Source organism: Dipodomys ordii, unplaced genomic scaffold (assembly GCF_000151885.1).
Source record: "Dipodomys ordii isolate 6190 unplaced genomic scaffold, Dord_2.0 Scaffold62, whole genome shotgun sequence".
NCBI lineage: Eukaryota > Metazoa > Chordata > Mammalia > Rodentia > Heteromyidae > Dipodomys > Dipodomys ordii.
Window position 1 is genome coordinate 6,903,222 of NW_012267278.1, and position 25,224 is coordinate 6,928,445.

General features: G+C 33.4%; 1 protein-coding gene across 4 annotated transcripts in view; it reads right to left on the minus strand.

Moving 5' to 3' along the window:
* Window positions 1–25,224, minus strand: part of Grik2 (glutamate receptor, ionotropic, kainate 2) — a 563,545-nt gene that overhangs the window by 57,246 nt on the left and 481,075 nt on the right. For all 4 annotated transcript variants that reach the window (XM_013022384.1, XM_013022386.1, XM_013022387.1 and 1 more), the window contains one exon: window positions 3,028–3,253. In XM_013022384.1, coding sequence (XP_012877838.1) covers window positions 3,028–3,253 — 226 coding nt within the window. The remainder of the gene's footprint in view (window positions 1–3,027; window positions 3,254–25,224) is intronic.

The window sequence follows — 25,224 nt, forward strand, 5'->3', positions numbered from 1 at the left end:
CTCTGTACAGTATGTTTACAAATAAAATAAAATAAATTAAAAAAAAGAAAAGGTCAAAAGCTATGTATATATGACCATATAAGATGATGTTAAGCAAAATGAACCCCAAGACAGGGACATGAGGTTTTTTTCTTTGTTGCTGTTGTTTTTAATGTACTATGTGATTTTTTTTTGTTTCTCTTGTATGTTCTTCCCCCATGGTATAACCCCTGTTTTCACTGTATTTGATTCTGGTGCCCTGCATCTTGTATATACATTTTTCTAATTTGGGAAGGGGAAGGCAAATAACAAAATGCTGAAATAAGGATACAAGTTGACCCATTGTAACAGTGAGATGTACAAGACACTATGTTGAAAATGAACTTTACAGCTTTGGGGGAGGGAGGGAGAAGTTGAGGAAGTGGGGAGGAGGGAAGGGATGGTAGGGAAAAACAAAGGAGGGGGTAGCAATGCTTGATAAGAAGTGTACTCATTACCTTGCTCATGTAACTGTATTGTAACTGTAACCCCTTTGTACAGTATCATTACAATGAAATATATATTAAAAAGAAAAAAAGATATATTGTTCAAATTAAAATATGTTAGTTATTTTCTCATGCTATAAAATGAATTTCCTGTTGCTGCTATAACCAATTGCTATGAACTAAGTTCTTAGCCACAATACCTAGTTTTATCATCTCACAGTATCGATACCAATTACTACCTTTGATATTCTTGTTGAGCTGTGCTCTTTCTATGGCTTCTAAAAATTTATCCTTGACATTCTTTTTTAACTTATTTTTAAATTTTTATTGTAAAGGTGATGTACAAAGGGGTTACAGTTACATAAGTAACAATACATTTCTTTTTGAACAGTGTTGCCCCCTCCCTCATTTTCTCCCATTTCCCCACTCTCCTCCCCAACAAGTTGTAAAGTTCATTTCCAACATAGTGTCTAGTGAGTATCACTGTTGCATTAGTTCACCCTTTGTCCCACCATTTCTTTGATTTCCCCTTCCCTTCTTCCCCAAATCAGACAAACTTATATATAAGACAAAGGTTACAGAAATCAAAAACAGTGACAATAGGGAATAAACCAAATTAGGGGAAGGAGAAAGAAAGAAAAAAGAAATAACTGCAAACAACACACTAGAAAAACCTCTTGTTTCCAATTCTCGGAGTTCATTTCAATAAGCATCATTACGTATGCTCATATATGCACATAGCTATTGAGCTATTATGATCCTCTGCTAAGAATACCATAGGGAACTTTGCAAATTGGGGAGGGTGGAGGGAATGTGGGAAAATGAAGGAGGGGGTAACACTGTTTGACAAGAAATGTACTCATTACCTTACCCATGTAACTAAACCCTCTGTACATCACCTTTACAATAAAATAAATATAAATTAAAAAGAAAATGTGGTATATATGGAAATCTATGCTTCTATCAGAAAGAATGGCATTGTCTCATTTGTAAGGAAATGGAAAGACTTGAAAAAGATTACATTAAGCAAAGAAAGCTAGACCCAAAGAAACTTAGGCTGCATGGTCTTCCTCATTTGTAATAACTAAAAGATGTCTAGGATAATTTTCTTTGACTTTCACATGTTCTCTAAGTCCCTAGTATTTCTCAATCTGTAGCTCTTCCTTAATCTTAACACCAGCAAGTAGGTTTTTGTCTTTTCCTTACCCTTATATTCTATTCTTCTCTTCTAATCTCTCTCCTCCGTATCCCCATCCTGTCCTTCCCTCCTCTTCTACTCCTCTCTCTCCTTTCTCTTTCTTCCTCTCTATTCTATTAAATATCTTATTTGCAATTCTAGTCTCTTAAAATTTCTTAATCAGGTAAATCCCTCATTCTATAGATGGTTAATTTATTGATATCTGCTATTTGAGATAATATATTCATAGAGTTTAAGAATTAGAATATGATCTCTTTGGGAAATCATTATTCTGTCACAAGTACAGAAGTGTACAATATCTTGTATTAATGGCAATACATATTTATACCATGCATACATATGTTATATATGCATATGTACATTATTTGTATATTATACATATATTGCAAATGTGTAATCATATATGTTTTCTTCATATGTTTTCTGAAAATTATTGTTTAAAAAAGTTTTTCCTAGTCTTGAATTAGTCACAAAAACATTCCTTCTACTTTATTCTCATGAGTAATTAGATCTACATGCATGTGCCATCCTGCTTAGCTTGAAAAATATTGTTTTATTCCATCTTAATATTGTGAATGAAATAACTTTGCCACCTGTAGTTGTGTGGAGACCATGATAAAGTCAATTAACCCTGAGTGCCAAATATTCTAACTATTTTAACTATTACTGCAAAATTATCTGTTTGTTCCTTTTTAATCTCAATTGAAATAATTGCAACAATATTCAAAGGAAACATCTGTGGCTTCTTCTTTTATTTAACCTTTGAACTAATAATCAAATCAAAAAAAAATAAATTATTCAACTGTGAATTGGTAGCTCATTCCTGTAATCCTTGCTACCCAGAAGGCTAAGACCTGAGGATCATGGTTCACAGCCAGCCCAGGAAGGAAAATCCTTCAGACTATTTATCTCCAATAAACTAGAAAAAAACAGAAGTAGTGCTGTGGTTCAAATGGAAAGGCACTAGATGTAAGCCAAAAAAGCTCAGTGATAGCACCCAGGCCATGAGTTCAAGTCCCGGGACTGCACCAAACAGGCAAGCAAACAAACTTATTGCAAAAATATAATTGTATAACTTAATGAACATATGATTGGGCCCAGAAAAGCTTTAAGGAGCTAATGTCATTTCAAGAACTATATAACAAATGTATCCTGTGATTATTTGTTAGGAACTATTTTTATTCGTTTATACACTAAAAAACATGAATATTCTTAAGCTACTCATTCACAGTTTAAAAAAAAGAAAAATAATGATAAGATCCAACAAATAAATATAAATTTTTTTACTCTTTTTGCTTTTCTTTTCTTTTTGGTCACCATAACTCAGATTAACAATCAAAGAAGAAAATCTGACATATAACCTACCCATGGGAGTGCCAACGCCATAGCCTTTGGAGTCTATCAGACCACCGATCTGCGTCAGGTTACAGTTCCTCTGGGTGACAAACTCTATGGTTGTAGACTCCATGAGGAACGCGTAGTCTGAGGTGAGGACTCGTTGGATCCCTTCTTCATTGCTCTTCACCAGCACAGACTGTCTCCTGCTACTCATAAAGGCCCACATTTTGTCATATGTGGAGATTTTTGATTTCTGAAGGAAAAAAATACATATTTTAATGATCATGACCTTAGCTATCAACTCACTTCCTTTAATTCTCTCCCACCATCCTATAGTTAGTGGACAAATAATAAAAATAAAAATACCTACAGGAAATAATGTCAAATCCTCTCAGTAATTCTCTCTTGTTTCCTGGTGTAATATTAATTAATTTATTAAAGATATTAGAAGGGTCTTCTAAAAATGTTAAAACTATTAAATTACAGAAAGTAATAAAAGCATCACAATTAGCTCCTGTGCCTGTATCGTACATGTGTATTATGTGTGGGTCATTTTTCAACATCACTGTAATACTAAATATAGAAAACAAAGATACTGGGCATACACTGATCCCATCAGACTATTGATATTTTCGTTTGTTTTCATAAATTTGGTTGACTGCTACCTAGATGTTGTATTAGTGTCCAAGAATACACAAAGGTATAGGTTGACGGCATGAGGATAGTTCATTAGAAATAATAATGATACAAATTATTGCAGTTACATTTCCATTAAGACAGCACAATCATCATAGAAATTCTTTTAGCTTTTCTTAAGACAGCAAGAAATCAATAAATGTACTACACTAACAAACTAAAATCTCTTGGGCCAATACAATGGAACAGATGCATATCCAATTGGAAATTCTTAGTAGAGCTTTATTAGAACTTCATTATGAACAGAAAGAAATGAGTTGTGTTCACAATCATGGAAAAGAGTTAATATGCCCGCTTACGAAGAGCTCATCTCTGAAACCCTCCTCATAAAATACAAAATCTATAAACACAAAGAGGAGAAACTATGATTGCATGTTTTTATTTTCAACAAGAGAAGCAAATCTAAGGAAACAAAGATTAAGGTCATGACAAAATTTTTACTGAGATTAATATGACCAACTATGAAGGTTTCTCAATCTTGTTTGTCTACAGATCAGGTAAAGAAAATTCATTTTCTTTATGTAATAAGTACATTTTCTTCTCATATTTTGGAATGAGAACTACATGAAAACAAAATCAAATAAGAAGATACCTTTAGATTGAAGGGGTATTATGTAAAGAAATAAAACAGACACTGTTTCTCTCTTAGTCAATCTGTGATAGATAAAATAATACATATGATATAAATGAGCTTACACTGCACTTACCTCAACATTTAAAAGTTAATATATGCAAAGTAGGTAATGATGATATTGAAATTATAGTATTACTACATATACTATAAAGTCAAACACTAGGAAAAAACTAACCAGGTTTAAGAAAAAATTATTTTTGTGTACAATGACCTCAAAATTGCCTAAATTATCTTCTTTACTCTGGTTAAATGAAAATTAACAAAAATGTTTTATTCTTTTTATTATTATAATTCTGTTTTATGCTATGCTCTTTCCATTGCTGACTTCACAGTAAATAAACAGCACTAGGACTTTGTCCCAAAGAAAAGCAGAACACAATGATTATAATAAAGTAATCATTAAAACATTATTACATGTTTTTAAACTATTTTTTGACATCAAAAGTAACACTTTCAAATTTAAATACTGTTTAGACAGCAAAGACTAGACTATATTAAAAATGATTTATGCAGGAATTGATTCTTAAATAGAAGTGGTAAATTATATCAAACCTGTTTTTCAGTTAAAATGATGAGTGGTTTTAAGAAATGTTACCATTTTATTCTTCACAAGAATATACAGTTTAAAATAATGTGAAACAAAATATTTTGCCATATCAACTTATAATGAAAAGTATTTTTTTGGGGGGGAGTCCAGTCGTGAGGCCTGAACTCTGGGCCTGGGCACTGTCCCTCAGCTCTTCAGCTCAAGGCTAGCACTCTACCACTTGAGCCATAGCACCACTTTTAGCTTTTTTTCTTTTTGTTTATGTGGTGCTGAGGAATCGAACCTAGGGCCTCATGCATGCAAGGCAAGCACTCCACTACTAAGCCACCTTCCCAGCCCCATGAAAAGTATTTTATAGAATATTTTCACTTGGAATTCTTGAACTACTTTTTGAAAACATTCGGTCACTTATCTGAGTACTTTCTAGAATGCACAACCTATACTCATTTTGAAACTAATAATTTTCTACTGTCCTTTGTTTTTAAGTGTCTTTTGTTTGTTGCCTGCTTTTAGGATCTATTGTCTATAACTTGCATTCATCCTGTGTGAAGAAAGTATGTTTCCATTATTCATACAATTACATAGTAGCATTAGTTAGAAAAGTCACCACAATTTTTTTCTCATAATAAATACAAAAGTCATGAATACAAAATTTAAAGAATTATGCTTATCTGGTAGTCACACCACAGCAGTAAAAAATTGGAAGCATTTTACTGAAAGCTTTTTCTATGATTTCTTCACTGGTTTTGTTGTGTGGTTACAATTTCTAACTGTGTAAGTACTTGCTTGTATTTCCTAATTATGGCATTAAAATGTAACTATGCAGAAAAGAGATGAGAGATATTACTGACTTAGACCATTAACTTTGTGTATGTATATTTTTAGTTTGTTATCTAGAACTCCATATTTAGATAAAGGATATCAGAAAGTGGTGTTCTAGAATTTTAAGGATGGCTTGTATTATGCTGAGTTCTGTGTTAGAGGAAATAAATACAACAAGCTTTTCTTCCACTTGATCTATCTTGGACAAAGTCTAATCATATTTGTGTGATCCCAGCAATTACATATACAAGCAAATTTTCTGAAATTCAGACCTATTAAATAATCGCCCTCATAACTATTCCCATTCAAACATGAAAAGGAGACCTAATCTTTGACATTTTTAGACAATTCTCTTACTTCTTTTATTTCTAAAGCTGCGACTCACAGTTTAGACAATTCTGTATAGCATGACTATCATCCAGATTCTAGTATTTGAAGATGATTAACTGAGTATTGTAAAAAGTATTTGAAGCAAATTCTTAGACTGAGGAAGAATGTTAAGGTACATTTTCTCCATAACTCTCACCATTGATAAATCATTGATTATATTTGCTTGAGTAACATATAAATGAATTTGGAAGAGAGGGTTACAGAAAGGGGTAAAAATAAAAATTCTAGCCCAATTATTAATTCAATATGTATTCTCATGTCAACCATGTAAGCTCTTAAAGTTGAGTTTAAACAGCAGTCAGATATATTTGCTGAACTTACAGGGTCATTTTGAACATCAAATGAGATACTGTTGGGAAATGCCCCAAATAGCAATAAGTTATTTTTACATTTTAATTATTTTTTAGAAGAAAGTAAAGAGACTCCCTTGGGACCCTCCTCCTCTTCCTCCTTCTCCTCCTCCTCCTCCTCCCTATCTTCCTCCACCACTAGTTCTTCTTTCTCTTCTTCTTCTTCTTCTTCTTCTTCTTCTTCTTCTTCTTCTTCTTCTTCTTCTTCTTCTTCTTTCTTCTTCTTTCTTCTTCCTTTTCTTCTTCTTTTGCCCAGGCTGGATTTTTTTCTTAATGCATTTTTTATTGTGAAAATACTGTACAAAGAGGTGACAGTTACATGAACAAGGAATTGAGTAAACAAGGAATTGAGTACATTTCTTTGCAAGCATTGTCTTTCCCTCCCACAACTACACTTCCCCCCACCTAAACTGTAAAGTTCTTTTTTCAACATAATGTCTTGTACATTTCATGTTTGCAATTGGTCAACCTGTATCCCTGTTTAAACATTTTGTTTTTTCCATTCCCCTCCCCAAATTATACCAACATCAAATACAGTGAAACAGGGATTATACCATGGGGGAGGGACATACAAAGAAACAAAAAAATCACATGGTACCTTATAAATATGTTAAAAAATAGCAAGAAAGAGAAAAACACTTGAGTCCCTATCTTGGGGTTCATTTTGCTTAACTTCATTTTATTTGGTCATATGTACATAGCTTTTGACTTTTCTACTTGTCCCAGACATATACTAATTATTGCAAATAAGGGAAACTATGGGATCTATGTTTCTTTGGACCTAGTTTACTTCACTTAATATAATTTTTTCCAAGTCCTTCCATTCCCTAACAAATGAGGCAATGTCATTCTTTCTGATGGAGGCATAGAATTCCATTGTGTATATATACCACATTTTTTTGATCCATTCATCTACTGAGGGGCATCTGGGTTGGTTCCATATCTTAACTATGGTAAATAATGCTGCAAAAAACATAGTTGTGCTGGTAGCTTTAGTATGGTCTTGTTTGTGATCATTTGTGTAAATGCCCAAAAGTAGGATTGCTGGGTCATAGGGGAGCTCTATGTGGAGTCTTTTGAGGAACCTCCATACTGCTTTCCAAAGTGGTTGAACAAGTTTACACTCCCACCAACAATGCAGTGGGGGGCAGCTCTCTTCTGAGAAGAGAGTTTAACCCCCTACTTTCCTTTTACAGCTTTCTTTTGGTTCAAATAAAGGTGCAGAAATGGTGGGAAGAGAGAGAGAGAGAGAAAGAGAAAGAGAGAGAGAGGAGAGAAAGAGGGAGAGGAGAGAGAGAGAGATTGTAATCCATTATCATGTACAAACAACATATTCTAATTTTGGGGGTGTGGTGGGGGAGTTGTAAGGCTTGAACTCAGGGCTTCAGCAATGTCCCTGAGCATTTTTCCCCTTGAGCCATAACTTTATTTCTGGCTTCTGGGTAGTTTATGGGAGATGAAGGCCTCACAGGTTTTACTGCATAGGCTTGCCTTGAATCACAATGTCGACCTACTGATGAGTTTAGGAATATAGGCGTAAACCAATAGTGCCCAGCTAAAATATACTCTAAAATATACAGCTAAACTATACTCTAAAATATACTTTTAAATCTGTCGCTCTCCAAAAAAATCTTACTATAGCCCAATTTTTTTTGAGTTTCATCAGTATTCTTTCTCTCCCATGTTGTTGGAATAAACGTTTCTTTACCAATATCAATGTGGAATGTGGAAAATAAGGACATTTGTTTACTTAGAGAAGGTCAGTATTTTTTTTGGAACACCAAAGAGTCAAGAAGGTTTAGAATTACTTAATGAGTCTGTGGTTTAAACTTGAGTTCCACTAACAAATACAAAATGAAAAATAAAAAAGGCTAGTTTAGGGTAGAAAGCTCTACTTAGTAGGTTAGTTGTACCTTAGGAACTCACAAAAAGATTTGTCATGTGGAATAAGATGTTGGTGTTAAATTCAGTATACCAGTCAAAGCTAATAAAGTAGGATTTTAGAATCATCCTTTGATAAACTTGCCAAAAACAATAGAAGAATAGAAGGCAGAGAAAAATAGTACAGGAGAACATGGATTTTAGGATTAAGTTTTGTTGGATATTGAGTTTCAGTGGTTGTCATGGCATAGAAATGAAGTTTACTGATCAGACAAAAGAGGGTAAACAAAGAAGGAAGAACACCTGGAAACTTAGGATCCCAGGAAGGTGTTCTAGCTCAATGAAGTAAAAATTCCACTTACTGTTTTCCAAAACAAACAAACAAAACACTCTACAAATAATAAGGACTCAGTTTTGGCTGAGTGTGAGAATAGAGTATTCCTTGGTCAGAAGAAGTTAATTAAGGACTTAGAAGTCATATTAAAAGGGAAGCATTAGGGGAAAGTATATCTGAGCACACAAGTAAAAAAAAAAAATAATCAAAAGACAGAATGCTGATGATCAAGGCCAGTAAGAAATATTTTGATTTGAGTAAGATTTTTAAAATTGAAGAGATTTGAACATGTTTAAATGTCAATGGGTGGGATAAATGAAAATGAAAAAAGAAAAAATGAAAATGTCAGTATAAGAAAGATAAATAACACCAAGTTCCTTTGCCTAGCATCTTTCTAATTCCACCTCTACTCCTCAAGTACACACACACACACACACACACACACACACTCACAGGATCCAGAGTAGCCACCATTCTACTTTCTGCTTCTATAAGTTTTACCTTTTTAATTCCACAGACAAGATCATGTAGTATTTATCTTTCTGTTCCTGACATTAACTACTTTGAATGGTCACCAAGGATAATTATATTGTATAATTGATAGATATGAAAATTATTTTGATTTTCAGTAGAGAAATCATTTGATAATATATCCACGAATCAAAAAACAACATGGTTCTTGTCAGTTATATCTCAATATAATTGGAAAAATAATGCAAGTTTTCTAATAATATGTTTCAAGTAGAACTTAAAACTTCAACTGTCTTGAGCTCTGATTTCAACATATTTATGTCAAAAATACCTGAAATTATATAAACATTTTAAGTTCTATTGTGTAGAAAAAACACTCAGACTGATTTATTTTTAATAAGGTGGAAAATTGATGAACATTCTTAAAGTAAAAAGGCTATAAAATCTGGAAGAGTGATATAATAGATAAAATCTGCTTAATTAAAAAAAGCAAAGCACACTTAAGTGAACAGGTAACTAAAACAAAATCAATAATCAAATATGGATACATGGTTGTCAATTGAAAGTCATGTGACTTCAAAAGACCTATCAAGTACTGAAGATTGTAAGATGAAGCCTAGGCTGGGCACTCACGGCTCAAGCCTGTAATCCTAGCTACTCAGGAGGCTGAGATCTGAGGATCACATTTCAAAGCCATCCCAGTCAGGAGACTCTTATTTCCAATTCACTTCCAGAAGATCAGAAGTGGCACTGTGGCTTAAGTGGTAGAGATCTCGCCTTGAGCTGAATTGCTCTAGGACAGCGCCCAGGCCCAGAGTTGAAACCCCCTGACCAACCAAAAAAAAAAAAAAAGGAAGAAGCTTATGGACACATTCAAAGTACAAACTGTAATAACTTTTACACAATTTCTTATGACTTTGGCTAGTCTCATTCAGTGAAATAGCTAGAAATCATAGACAAGACACCTGATATATATGGCTGCACCAAAATATCCATACTCTTTGATAGACATCTGGCCACACTACTGTGGAGAAATAAGTACAAGACAAAATGCCAGGAAATACTCAGGAAGTAAGACTATCCTGCTTGCTGATTCTACAAAATTTATTAGGAAGCACTTTTTGGAGGATATGTTACTTAAGAAGAAAGATAAACAATTAAAAATAGGTAGAATGAATGCATATCATAAGATAATTTTCTATAAGGAAATAATTGAAAAATAATGAAAAAAGAAATAATTGAAAAATAATGAAAAAGTATTGCAAAGTTCAAAAGTGTAGTGAAGTAAAAATCAAATTGAAATTCTTGGGAAAAAAATAGAGTTCATGTTTTACTACTTGTTTCCTTTGGACATGAGGGAATGAAGGTGACCTGTTAAGAAAATTTTTCTGATGGAAGTTAAACAGACTACATGATGTGATTTTAGAGAAGAATGTTAAGTACTATAATACATAATAGCTTGTCTGGCAAAAATGAAAAACATCCTTAAAGATTGTCTTTTGAGTTATGTCATACATAGCAGTTAAGACAGGTTAAGCCAGCAAAATAAATTTAAGTTATGTCTCAGAAAGGTCCCATGAAATACATAGAAAACCACAGTCATATAATGTGTTCTTCAACTTCTGTAAATAAAAGTGTTGTCACTCAAACTTCTTATACTTGCCACGGAGAACACCAGTACAGATCTCTTCCTATTTTATTCCTTATTTAAATATTTTCCATATCCATAATACTTCTTTGTTACAGTGAAATGATGGTCTCCATGTTTAGCAGGTTATTTTATCAAAGTTATGAAGCTTGGGAGCTGCTTTTGTTTGTACTCTATCATTATAAAGCCAATGAGACCAGATCATATTTCATTATCTGCTGCTAAAAGCTTATAAAAGCAGCTTCCATGGAATAAAACATCAATGAAAACATAAATGACTCTTGAATAAATATTAAGTCAGATAGGCATATCATTTCTTTACATTTTCTTCACAGATGCCAACAGATTTTCATGCTTTGCAAAGATCATGCATTGCAAGTATTTGAAAAATTTGAAATATATCTCTAATAATCTAAAACTAATAGATACATTTGCTTATTTGCAGCTAGAATTCCAAATAAAGCTTGCCATTTCAAAATTATTTAGCCTTTTGCAATTCTCAAATAATTATGGGACTTATCAACACTTCAGAATCATTTGGTGAACTGATCCAATATCAGTGTAAAGACAGTACTATATAGGTTTATTTCTATTCATTATAAAATATTATGGAAAGCTAAGAAGGTAGGCATCATTCATATCATGAGCATGAGTTTTCATTACTGTGGTCATTATATTCTTGAAAATATTGATATTGTCTTTTGTTATAATAAAACTTTCATTTAAAAATAATGTTTTAAATATTCAACAAATTACCAGTTCATCTTGCCTACTATCAAATATAAATTAAAATTTAGAAACCCTCATGTGCTTATTGAAACTATCCTAAGCCTGTCAGACTGCTCTAAATAATAAGAAAATTCCATTATCAATACTTTAGTTGTTAGAATGTAGAATTTGTTAAGTATGTTCCACAAGAAAGTTTGTTTCCACTCATTAAATGAAAAACCCATATCAATAATTTTGTTTTAAATGTCATAACTACAAAGCACTATGAATGGAAAATGGGGGCTGATTTTAGTGTTTTACTAATCATAACATTAGAAGTGCTGACCTTAACTCAAGATTCTAGAAATGTTAGCCATGTGGTACAACGCCAAAAATATCTTGAAGCAATTTATTTTCACAGAAACAAATTTAATTGCTTTTCACTTAGAAAACAAGCATTCATGAATGTTTAATCTATAAATCTCTTAATATATTTCTTAATAGATAATATTTAAATAAATATTAAAATAAATGAATAAAAATATTTCTTAATAAGTGAATAGATGTTTGATCTCTTAAATCATAAGTGAAACTTTGCTACATAAATGAATATGGCAAAATTACTCAAAGGGAAAAAGTAATTTCTAACCATTTTTCATGAAGTAAATTGGATTATACTCAGAACTTCTCTATTCTCAGAGAATTATTCTCTATTAATAAATTGCACAGAACAAACTTTCTTTTAAATATCAAATATTTGGCAATGAGTACTATAAATACCTTCTTATTTTCTTTAGAAAAAGTAACCTGCAAAGGATACTAGTGTATGGTTTGAGAAAAGCCCATACCAAGATCTTCCTCAGTAACAGAATTTGGCTGAGATTTGCATTTTAATTTTTTATTACAGTAAATAAATTGCCAACAATACTGGAACATATGTGCTAGGTAAGAACAGCTGAGCCCAACCTGGACTCATCTGACCTTGGTCACTAGGAAATTGAAGTTAATTCAGAAAAACAGGACTGAAGCCATATGTAGCTCCTAACTAGAAGCAGATCTGAGACCAGTGCAGTGATCTGAAAAGCACTGGTTGTTAGCAAGCCTGTCAGTCCTTGGAAGCATTCTGGAAGTTTTATCTCAAAGCATCTGCAGGGGAGGACAATGAGGAAGAGGAGTAGCTCTTCCTGTTATTCTGCGTTATTAAAAGAAGAAAAAAAGCAGCGTAACTGAGCATATATGTTAGGTAGTGAGTTTAGAACTGTTTGATGCAGTTAGGAAGTTGATTTTCTTACAGTTTCTGGTCACTTATTCTCCCTCCATTCAGTATCCTTCAGAGTCTCCTGATCATTACATCTTATTTATGTATTTTTGTAATTATGTATTTATTGTGGTACTGGGTACTGACTCTGTTGACTTGCATGTGTTATGCAGGGACTGTATAACTTGAGCTATATCCCCCAGTCTAGTTTTGCATTTATCTGTTTTGTTAGTTATTATTAATAACTTTGCCCTGGCTGGTCCTGAACTTTTAATGTTCTTTGCCTCTGACTCCCAGGTAGCTACATTTATAGGCATGTTCTAGCACGCCCAGCTTATATTGTGTTCTTTAATAAGATTTCAAATGTTGTTGATATTATTAAACATAGTAATCAACAATGCATTTTGCTGTCATTTAAACAAATTAAAATAAAATTAGAAAACCTGACTAAAAACAGACTAAGTCAATCTGAGCCCTCCAATAATATACAACTTCCCAGTTCTATCTAATGAAAATATTCCTTACCCCTACCATCAATGTTATGAGAGTTTATAAAAAAATCTTCCTGAAAGCCATACTGATGCCTCAAATATCAGAGTATATGACTGAATGATTTTTCTAACTAATAAAGATGAAAAAACATATATAATATGACTGTATAACACATGCACATAATCATAGGGATAGGAAAATATTCTACCTTTCTTCTCTCTAATGTGATCTGATCTCCCTAATGGGTAAGATTAGCAAAGCACTGAGTTGTTACTGGCTGTTAGGACTTTGAGCAACATGACATGATTATCTGCTCTTCCCAAGTGAAGAACCTCCAAGGCTCAAGGCTTTCCTTTTAAATTTCAGCTCCCTCCATTCAATAATTCATTTGCTTATTCCAATATTAGTTGAATAGTGAGTGGTGAGCATGCCTGTCTGTCTTTATACAGAGATTAATCAAAACAAAGCATGACCCATTCACTGGCAAAGCTTAAAGTCTCAAAGTACATGACAAGGAAACAGAATCATTAAGGATCTGGTGAAAGTCATGACAAATGACAGCCACAGCTGATGAAGCAGGTATGACAAAGTCAGAGGATATAATTCCTAATCCTTTACTTGGTAGTCACACCTTTGCTGGATCTCTTCCTTATCTTTTCAACTGAAGTTCAAAACTATGAATAGCAATAGAATACAAGAACAAAAAACAGTCTCTGCTTTTGAGATTTTCAAAAGGTCTCCATTTTAAGGCATCACTTTTTCTAAGGTTTATAAACTTCGTTGGGAGTTGCTGAAATTTTAATGAAATAAAAAACATATGTTAAAGTTGGATTATTAGTCTGCACAAATTCCCCACTTTATTCCCAAATAGTAAATAAATGGTTTGAGATGTGTCCCAGAAGAGAGAGGAACCATTTTAACTACAGCTTCATCCACTGGTTGGACACAATGATCACAAATGTAGTAACTGTAAAGTGACTTCATTCATGATTACACAAATCATTCATCTGAGACATCCTCTAATTAGAAGAACCACATGCTAGCTTAGAGCTTTGAATGCACTATTTTCCATGGCTAAAGAGGATATCTAGTTTCTAATCACTTTTGTTAGGTCTATGCTCACCATCACCTATTCATGACTTTCAAAGTTTATCTTATTTATAATTATAATCCCTGCTTGATCAGAGATATCACTATCTTCCTCCTGCCTTATTTTCATACAGAGAACTTAATGACTGTGCAATATATTATTTTTTTATATTTCTTCATCAGTTCAGTCTCTAATCTCCACCTACTAAAAGTTAAATTTGCAAGGGCAGAATTTTTGTATCTCCTAATATCTCTTGTAACCAGAACAGTGCCTATTGTCTATTAAATGCCTATAGCTATTTACTGAATAAATTAGAAATATAAATTAATAAATAAATGGGTTCTATGCAATTTTTCCTATTGCATTAGATTTGGAAGATGAAGATATTAACTTTGGTTCTTGCATTACCAATGTAAGTGATCTTACTCTCAGATTTGGTTTATGGCTTAATTTGGTAAGTAAAAATATCACTGGCCTAGTTGTAAAGCAGGGTTGAAAGATCATTGTTCTAAGTAAATAATTCTAAGCTCTAATTAACATAAAATTCAGCTTTAATCCCTTAACGAAAATATATTTCACACTCCACATACATCAAGAATGGTAAGTGGGGCTGGGAAGGTGGCTCAGTGGTAGAGTTGTTGCCTTGCATGCATGAGGCCCTGGGTTCGATTCCTCCGCACCACATGAGCAGAAAAAGCTGGAAGTGGCACTGTGGCTCAAGTGGTAGGGTACTTGTTTTGAGATGAAGAAGTGATGTACAGTGCCCAGGCCCAGAGTTCAGGCCCAAAGACTGACAAATATATATATATATATATATATATATATATATACACATACATACATATGCATGTATATAAATTTATATATATGGTAAGTAGCAACCAGCCAGGGTTAGTGGTTCATACCTACAATCCTAGTTGTTCATGAAGTAGAAATTGGGAGCTAAATTTCAGCTAAGGGAGGCAAAATATTATCAACACACTATCTTAACAAAACAACTAAGCAAGGTGATGCTTGCTTGTCATCCCAACCATGAGATAAGTATAAGTAAGTTGTTCTTGATTCAGATCTACTGGACAAAAATATTAGACCCTACCTGAATACCAACTAAAGCTAAAACAAGTAGTAGGTATGGTCCAAATGGTACAGGCCTTTCCTGGAAAGATATCTAACATGAGTTCTAACTCTAGTGTCACAAAAATAGGTAAGTCTACCCATTTCTTATATATTGATCTCATTCTTAGGATATTTTGCCACCATGGGGGGGATCAAATAGCAAATGTTCGACAACTGTCTTTAATTTGTGGTTTTATTGGTTTCAAATACTTTTATTTCTATTTTCACTGTTGCTGCCTTTACTGCTTATATCAACTTCCAGATCCAATATTATCAAAATTATAAAATTTCTGAATGTCAGAACAAACCAACTCTAAATACCCTCTGCAACTCCTCAGATATTTAAAATTCACCTCCAATAATATTTTTTTATCAAATTCCTGATCATATGATGTATTTCTCATCCCCCCAACTTTCTCTACGTTCAAGATCAGTGAAAATTATCCTAATCTATGATTGAAACCTGATTGTTTTGTTGGGGTTTTTTTGCCTGCTTGAGCTACTAAATTCCTTTGCTGTTAATTCTCCACCACTGAATCCTCAGGACCCACCGAAAAATACAAATTTATAACTTATGAGCTCTTCCTCCTATGTTTAATTTCAATTTGTGTGAACAACAATGCTCCATTGAGTGTGTCCAATACCCTAAACTCACTAAACTCTCTTTTCTTTGGCGTATCAAACCCAACCTCCATGATGAATCAATTCCAACACTTAAGTGTTCTCTCCATCTGTTCCCAACAGCCCAATATATCTGGAGAAAATCAGACCACTGACTGTGAAGTTGGAGTAGGTGTAACAACATTGCTCACAAATCTTACTACTTATCACAGTATCTTCTCTACGAGTTGTCATTTCTGCAAACTAAAATTTCTGTGAACTCATTCATTTTAGACTGGCTAGCTTTGCCTGTACTTCACAAAGAAATACTCAACCTTATATGGAACCATACTCACAACCAGTTCTAATTTCTTCTTACATAAAACGTTTCTGTATAAAAAATAATGTCTTTGCTTCTTTTGTAACCCTTCTTACTAAAGAGAATCCTATGTTCTGCTTTGGATCCTATCATAATCCTGAATCCTTTTAAGGAGTCTTATATAATTCCTTCCTCTATAAATACCACTCTCTTTTAACTAAAAACACAAATATGCTTAAGACTTTTAGGTCTTGCCTTTCCTTCCTTTAGGTATCATAATTTCCCTCTGAATTTAGTACCTTCAATGTTTCTTCTGTTTCACAACAGAATCAGTTATGTTCATGATTCTATTTCCTAATTTTTCACACAGTTCTCTACCATGATCTGTCTAAGCATCCTCCTTTATTAAAGGACTTTTGAAACTTCTTTTAGTCCATGTCCAGCCTGCAATGCTTTCAAGCTCTCTTCTATGTGTAGGCACCCAGCTCCCACCTCTCTTGTCCTCCATTGTTTCTAACAATCAGAGGAATGGATCATAGTTTGAACCTAGCAGGGTGTGGTTCTTAGAAATCTCATATTTCATCTTATCAACCTATACTTTATTAACTCACTTAGCATGCCTCAGATTACTGAGGTGAAGTAGGTGCTATGAATTAATGAAATAATAAAAGAACAATTAACCATGGAAAACCAGATTGTGAAAAGGTATGTTACTTCAGATGTATCTAAGGAAGAATTCAGTAATATGTATTTCTTAATTCATCTTTTTAAATTAATAATGCATAAATGTATTATAAAGCACCTCAAAATATATTCAGTCAGGCTGGGAAGGTCGCTCAGTGGCAGAGTGCTTGGGTTCAATTCCTCAACACCAAATAAACAGAAAAAGCCAGAAGTGGTGCAGTGTCTCAAGTGGTAGAGCACTAGCCTTGAGCTGAAAACCTGAGGGACAGTGTCCAGGCCCAGAGTTGAGGCCCCACAACCGACAAAAAAAGAAGAAAATATTCAATCTACCATTTTTATTAAATTTAATAATTATGTGGATAGATTTAAATGATAGACTAATTACATTAACATTACAGTCCACTAAAAGATAGGTGAATATGGTTGCTGATAAAATAAATAGTAGCTATTCTTTTCTTTTCTTTCTTTCTTTTTCTTTTTTTTGGTCAGTCATGGGTCATGAACTCTGGGCCCAGACTTTAGCACCTATTCTTAATACACAATACTAGAATCATTTTTATGGTACAAAATGAAAATTAAGCTGTTTAGAAGTCTAAAATAATACGAGTAATTCTAGAATATTACCTTTATTTAGTACTGTCAATCAATATTAATTTTTACTTGCATGATGTATTTGGAGTTGAACCCAATCTTTTCTCAAATATAAAATTATATTGAAGTAATCCTCCCACCTAAGACAATGGTCCAGAATAAAGGCTTATCATACATGAGAAAGCATCATTAAATAACTTGTTTTCTCTAACATTATCAAGTAGCTTATAGGTATATATTTTATAACAACTCAAAAATAAAAGTTCCTAGGATTTTCTTAGTGACTATACAACAGCAGCACTTTAAGTTGCTTCCATTGTGGAATTGCAGTCATTCTTTTTTCTTTTATGTGAAGTCAATAAATTTTTATTTAATCATTTTCATATGTGATTCCTTCACTGCCCATCAAAGTGAAGCTCAAGATTTCTCTTGAAATCTAAGACAGCCCTATTTAAAGCAAACAATTCAAGCTAGCCATACCACTGCTCAGGAGGTGGAAATCTAGTTGCTATGTTCAAATGACCAACAAAAAGCTTAAACGCGGATCAGCCCTGTCACGAATCTTTTATCATGGCTTCTTTTAGCACTATTACAGAATTACTGATGACACATCTAAAATCTTTGAAATGTCATTCCACAAGCAAATTTTGGGATCACTTTAGTTAAGTCCAACAGCTTGATTCAACTGCCGACTGCCAGCCTAGATAAAGAAAAGCATTTGCTGAGATCATTTACTCTAAGTATTATCAATATGAATTGTCAAATGCAGTCATTTTTTAATGAATGTGTTTTATTAAAAAGAAAACTACATCTTTAACATGTAAAACACTTTTAACATCTGCATGGAAATACAATGATAACCAGAGTTAATTTCAATTGATGGACCAAATAGTGCACTAAGCGAAATGTGACATAGGTAACTATGCGGATATCTGAGAGTAAAAGATCTAGAAAGCAATTAGATTTGCGTTTGGTCTATGTGCATCTAAAAACAACGAAACAGATCAATGAATTATTCTGAGAGAAACCTATTAGAAGAGAGAGATATTCCAAATCTGATTGTTACCGCTTTTTCCCTTGGGTGGATATGAATGTGGAATGCATGTCATTATTCTGAACAGGTTGAGAAGTGACAATTTAGAGATGGACAAAAATCTGCATCACTGATAAGAGAAGTGGTATGCCACAGAGATAAGAAAGCTCGATCGTATATAAGAGAAATAACTGTGCCCTTTCAAGGGTAGTTAGTTGACATTTAAACATGAAAGACAAATGGAGACATGTGAGTCAGAATGTTAAGCTAGGGCTAGTGTAATTGTATGTCTTTCCAATACAGCAATTACAACCTCTTACCGTTGGCACAAACTCAGTATCTGCTGAGGTGAACGTCAAAATAACTTCCCCAGAATGTTTTTGTTAATGTGAAAGACACTGCAGATACCTAAGCATCCTGCCTTTGCTGATGGGGAGATTCCTGTAACACCATCCATCATAAAGATATCATGTCAGGAAGACATCAAACCAGATGGTAATGACAAGTTTTAAGATGGCAGTTTGACTAACTCTAGCCTTGAATTTCAGCTGATACATCATTTTGATTTGATAAAAGTAAGCAGAACTGCAAGATTAACCAACTGATTTTCCAGAACAAACGCTAGTCACAAAATATGTATGTAAAAGAAACTTAAGCAAATTTTATCGTGTTCAAAAATTTGGTTAGCCAACTAAACACATGGTAGTTCATGACCTTTTAAATGACCCTACCCATTAATGCTTGAAAATGTATTCCAAACAAAAAGCCATGCAACTGAAATCTCTCAAGAATATTGTAATTGTTGCTTATTTTAGGAACAGAAAATAAAATATTACATTAAATAAAATTCATATTAATAGAATTAATATTTCTTCAAGGCCACCTTGAAAAAAGCTGCTTCCAAACTAGCATGTGAGTTTTAGAAATCATCACACAAACACAAAAGCTGAACAACCAAAGAATCAACACCGAAGAGATTAGGCAGGACATAATACTACCATACAAGAGACAAACAGGTAAATATAGATAGAACATTTTGTCTCATTGAAATGAAGCAAAACCCCATGAACAAAACCACATCTGGGAACAAGTCTTATAGTGCAGAAGGCTCTAGTATAATGGGTAAATTGATGGGGTTCAGACTTCATAAACCTAAGTGATAAAAGTTTCAGGAACCATCTGCCATGGAATACACAGCAAAATATTGCTGCTATGGGGCTAGAAAGATGACCCTTATAGTTACTGAATATATGACAGCCTTGAGTTTTGCTCTCCAGTTTGAAGATATGTAGGAAGTACATTTCTGTTCCTTATAACAACATCAACAACAACAAAATTCCAAGGGGACCAATATATGTAAGGAGGAATCATTTTGAAATATTGCAGAGTAGCTCCTTCTTTGAACAAGGCCTGTTCTCAGTAAAAAAAAAAAAAAAAAAAAAAAAAAAAAAAAAAAAAACCATGCTTAACAAACCCTGACATGCTAAAGTTGAAGAGCCCAACTTATTCAGTAGAAAGAAAATTACAATTCAATGCCTCTCTAGATGTTATGGTTTTACAATCAAATGTCCCGTTAGAGGGTTAGTTGCCAGATGATGTTGGAAGTGATGGATCTTGAGGGCTACAACCTAGTCACTGGATCAATGTCTTGATAGATTCATAATATGCTGTGATTACTGGGAGGTGGTGAAAAGTAAGAGGTCCAATTTCAAATTAAATACCAGAAAAAAAAGAAAATCAATGAAACAAAAAATAGGGTAACAATGGAGAAAAATCAACAAATCTAAAACCTTTGAAAAGATCCACAAAATCATAAACATTTAGCAAAGCTAATTAAGAATAAAATAGAGACTATACAATTCACTCACATCATAAATGAAAAAGATGACATGATGATGCATTCAATGGACATTAAAAATTACCAACTATATCATGAACACCTCTGCTCAAAAATCAACAAACCCAGATGGAATGGACCATTCCTTTCAAAAACACAATCTATCAAATTCATGAAAAAATAAGCATACAATAGGTGAAAGTATATACCTACTAAAAATAGAAAGAATAATTAGTAAACTGAAGCAGAACTCAACAGCACCAAATGGGCTCTCTGATTAATTTCATCTAATATTTTTTTAATTTTTAAATGCAATTATAAGAAAATGATCAATTTCAAAATAGTCAAGAGTCCTAAACAGATCAACAACTACAATAAGGAAATATATTGTAACTAAGCAATTCATTATCTATTCATATAATATCTTAGATAATTTTTATGTTATAATATCATATGTATAAATATATTCTTTATATGTTATGAAGACAGTTTAATTTTGAATCACAGGAAGATAATAGAATGGCTACTATCCCAACTCTGATATCCTAAAGGCGTAAGAGTTTGTGGAACAATGGGAACTCATATGTGCTGTTGATAGGAATGCAAAATAATAAAGTTGGGGTAACAGTTTATAAAACAGATAGAAAATCTTTAAAAATATATATAATTCTTCTTATCATATGATCCAGTAATCTCACTCTGATCTCCCCATAAATCAATTGAAAATATATATTGTCCCCAAGAAACACATATTCAAACATTTGTAGCAATTTCAATTAAAAACTATCCAAGTTTAAAAGAAAGCAAGATGTCCATCAGTACGTGAGTGGATATTATGTAGTCCACCTACACAATGAAATTATATTCAGCATTAAAGTGAAATGAACCATCTAGCCAAGAAAGAAAAGACATAGATGAAACTTGAAAGCATATACAAAATGAAAGAAGCCAATGGAAAAGACTTCATACTGTACAATCCCTACTGTGACATTCCACAAAAGGCAAAACTGTAACAACAGTGAAAAGAGTCCTGGTTACCATAGACTAGGAAAAGAACAGGATGAGGAGACAAAGCATGGGGGATGTCTCTGGCAGTGAAATTACACTGTATTACATTGGAATCACCTTTTAAAACCCACACAATATACAATATTAAGAATGAACTACGAAAGTTCCAGTGGTGATATGTCAATGTTATGCTGGTCAGTCATAAAAAGAAAATGTACTCATTGCCTGATTCATGTAATTGTAGTCCCTCTGTACAACAGCTTTATAATAATAATAGAGTAAATTAATTTTAATGAAAAAACTTGTACAGTTATGGTGCTAAATGTGCAGGGGCTAATAATCATACCACATGTTTGTTTGTTTTCTGCTCAATATTGCCTTATACCTAAAACATTTCTTTAAAATGGAAACTATTGGTTAGAGAACACACATATCCTTGTATAAATGCATATGTTTATATACTTAGATATACATATATTCATACACATATAGCTTAAATCATAAGGCTTCAATATCTTAACTATAATGTAGGCTTTCTAAACTATACACATATGTACATGACTTAATCTTACATTCTCTCATTTCTATAGCTTTTTCCCCCCCAGAGCTGAGGACCAAATTCAGGACCTTGCGCTCACCAGGCAGGTGCGCTTCCGCTGAGCTAAATCCCCATCCCCACATTTTCTTATTTCTAAAATACCTTTTGTAAAATAATCTTTGAATAGTTTCCCAAGGAATAGTCCATATTCTTAGGTGTCTGCCATACAGGACTATTAGTTCCTCCCTTAGATAGTATCCATTGTTGTTGTATTTCTCTGTGGAGCACACACATAGCAGAGAGGTATGTGGTATGAGTTTGGAAGACTAAAATAACAAGGAATGACAAGGAAATAAACAGACAAAAGGATGTGAATTATTTCAATAAGTAACTTGTATCTTTATGTGTTTCAGGAAAGCTTAATCTTAAATCATTACTTCTTATCCAAACATCTAGGCAGTGTATGACTGCCCTTTAGTGCAGCCATTTTGGGGAAAAGGTTTTACACCTTTGCCAGCTTCTGTTGAAGGCAATTCATGAGGAGAAACAGAGCTAAACAAGAACTTTATACAAAGAGATTTACATTGATCCATAAACTTCCATAAACTAGGAAAAAGAAAATAGGATGGCATTAAAGAAGTGAAATTTCTGGAGATGCTTATAACCAGTTAATTTCAAATAACTGTCACAGAAACTGACTTGGAAAATAGCTTTTAGACATTTCCTCATCATGATGTAAATAGGGAAGTTATTCAAATTTAGTGAACATTGTGTAGCTTGTGGTGGAAAACTACACAATAAAAAATTAAAAGTTTCATTAACTGTATCTTCCAATTCTTTTACTATTCTTTTTTTTTTTTTCCGGTCGGTCATGGGGCCTGAACTCTGGGCCTGGGCACAGTCCCTCAACTCTTCAGCTCAAGGTTATCTTTCTGCCACTTGAGCCACAGCTCCACTTCCATCTTTTTCTGCTTAAATAGTACTGAGGAATCGAGCCCAGGGCCTCATGCATTTAAGGCAAGCACTCTACCACTGAGCCACCTTCCCAGCCCTTCTTTTACTATTCTTATGTTCAGAGAATGTAGAATACTTACCTACACATTTCATAAAATAGCAAAATTAAAATGTACACAAAGATAGTTATGTATGAGTTTTTGAAATGTTTGTCTACACAAGTTTATTTCAATTAATTTAAGCTAGTAATTCCACTTGAGGTTAATTTCAAGTACATTGACCTAAATCTATTATGTAATTTAAGTTTGATGGTATTCATACAGTTTGTTATAAATATGTGTAATTGTCTATATGTATTAAAACATATACTAAAATTTATTTTACTTATTAACATATAGTGTGCAAGAAAAACTTATAATGATAATAATATTTTGAAGTTTTTCCTAACATATTTAATGATAAAAGTCTGATTTTTATTCCTTAAGGTCAGGAACAAGGAACAGTTACCTGCTCTCATTAATTCTAGTCAATATTTTAATGGCAATTCCTGTCAGTTCAATAAGGCACATAATCAAAATGAAATGAGTCATCTTTGTTGGAGCAACTCTTCTGTTGGTGGTGGTGGTGGTCATCTGTCATGGGGCTTGGACAGAGTACTTGAGCTTTTCTGGTTTTCAACCATGATCATCAGATCTCAGCCTTGTGAGTAGCTAGGATTTCAGACACTAGTGGCCAGCTGAAGCAGCCCTTTTATTGGACAACATGATACTCTGCAAAACTATCTCATAGAACAAAAAAAAAAAACCAAAGGAATTTCACATATTTTCCAAAGGCAGTTTTACAATAAAAAACTGATTATGCTTCTATAGATTTGAATATTTAATATTATTCACAGTTGGACTTGGCGGCTCACACCTGTAATCTCAACTGCATAGTAGGCAAAGGTAGGAGGATCTTGCTTCAAGTCGGGTCTAAGGAAAAAACTCAAGACCCCCTATCTGAATAGTTACTAAATTATAAAAGTGTAGGAGTCATGGCTCAAAGACATACAATAACTGACTAGCAAGTTCTTAAGTTCTTCAGCACAATTTTTTTTTTCATTTTTACTTTCTTACAGAGAGGAAACAGTGTATATCCTAATAGGTTTCAAAATTTTCCAATACATCTGGAAAACAGCACATGAAAGTCTACTTTACAGCTGAATCATTTATTTTTAAAGAATCTTAAAGATGAACAGAGAGCATATGTGAAAGCATATTTTTCCTGACGCTAAAGCCAAGTTTTAATATAATTCAAGATACAGAAAAATTTAGAAAAACTACATTGACAATAGTCATGAGAGTAAATGGATTGTGGAGAAAACCGTTTCTAAATAGTGATTCAATGTGACAAATGCATGACCAATCTTTGGTGAGTAAACATTGGTTTTTAGTAGTTCAGATCGATAAGGAAATACACCCATGCAAATAGAAGAACACGAAAGCTAACAAAGGACTCTATCTTATTCTGCTTGCTTTCTGAAGCACTATATTCTGATGAGGCCACAAATACACAGAACCCAAAGATTACTACTCAGCAATAGGAACCTCTTGCTTGTCACGGCTGATACTCCATTCCATGCTGATAATTAAACCATTATTTGTCAAGTTAATATAGTAATCAAATGATAGTAGCTTCGCATACATCTTGCATAAGAAGAGCGTTCTGCTCAAAGATTTTAATGGCAATATTACTTAATGTTATTTTTATATCTTTAAAAAAATCAAAGAATGACTAAGTCCATGATTATCTATGACAGTAAGAAAGAAGCAAAGGTAATTTACAGATGCTGTAAATTTCTTTTTTTTGTTTGATTGGTTGGTCGTGAGGCTTAAACTCTAGGTCTGGGCACGGTCCCTAAGCTCTTCAGCTCAAGGCTAGTGCTCTGCCACTTGAGCCACAGTACCACTTCTTGCCTTTTCTGTTTATGTGGTGCTGAGGAATTGAACCCAGCGCCTCATGCATGAGGGGCAAGCATTCTACCACTGAGCCACTTTCCCAGCCCCTAGATGGTTATTTCTTCAACAGCTAAAAAAATTAAAGATAGCATATTTTATTCAGGGTTCATGTGAATTTTTCATCCCAGCCACGACTTGTGATGATGCAGAGTTTGCAGTCTTACAACCTTAAAACATCCTTGAAATACCTACAATTTCAACATGCTTTGAACTTATCTAGTCTTGT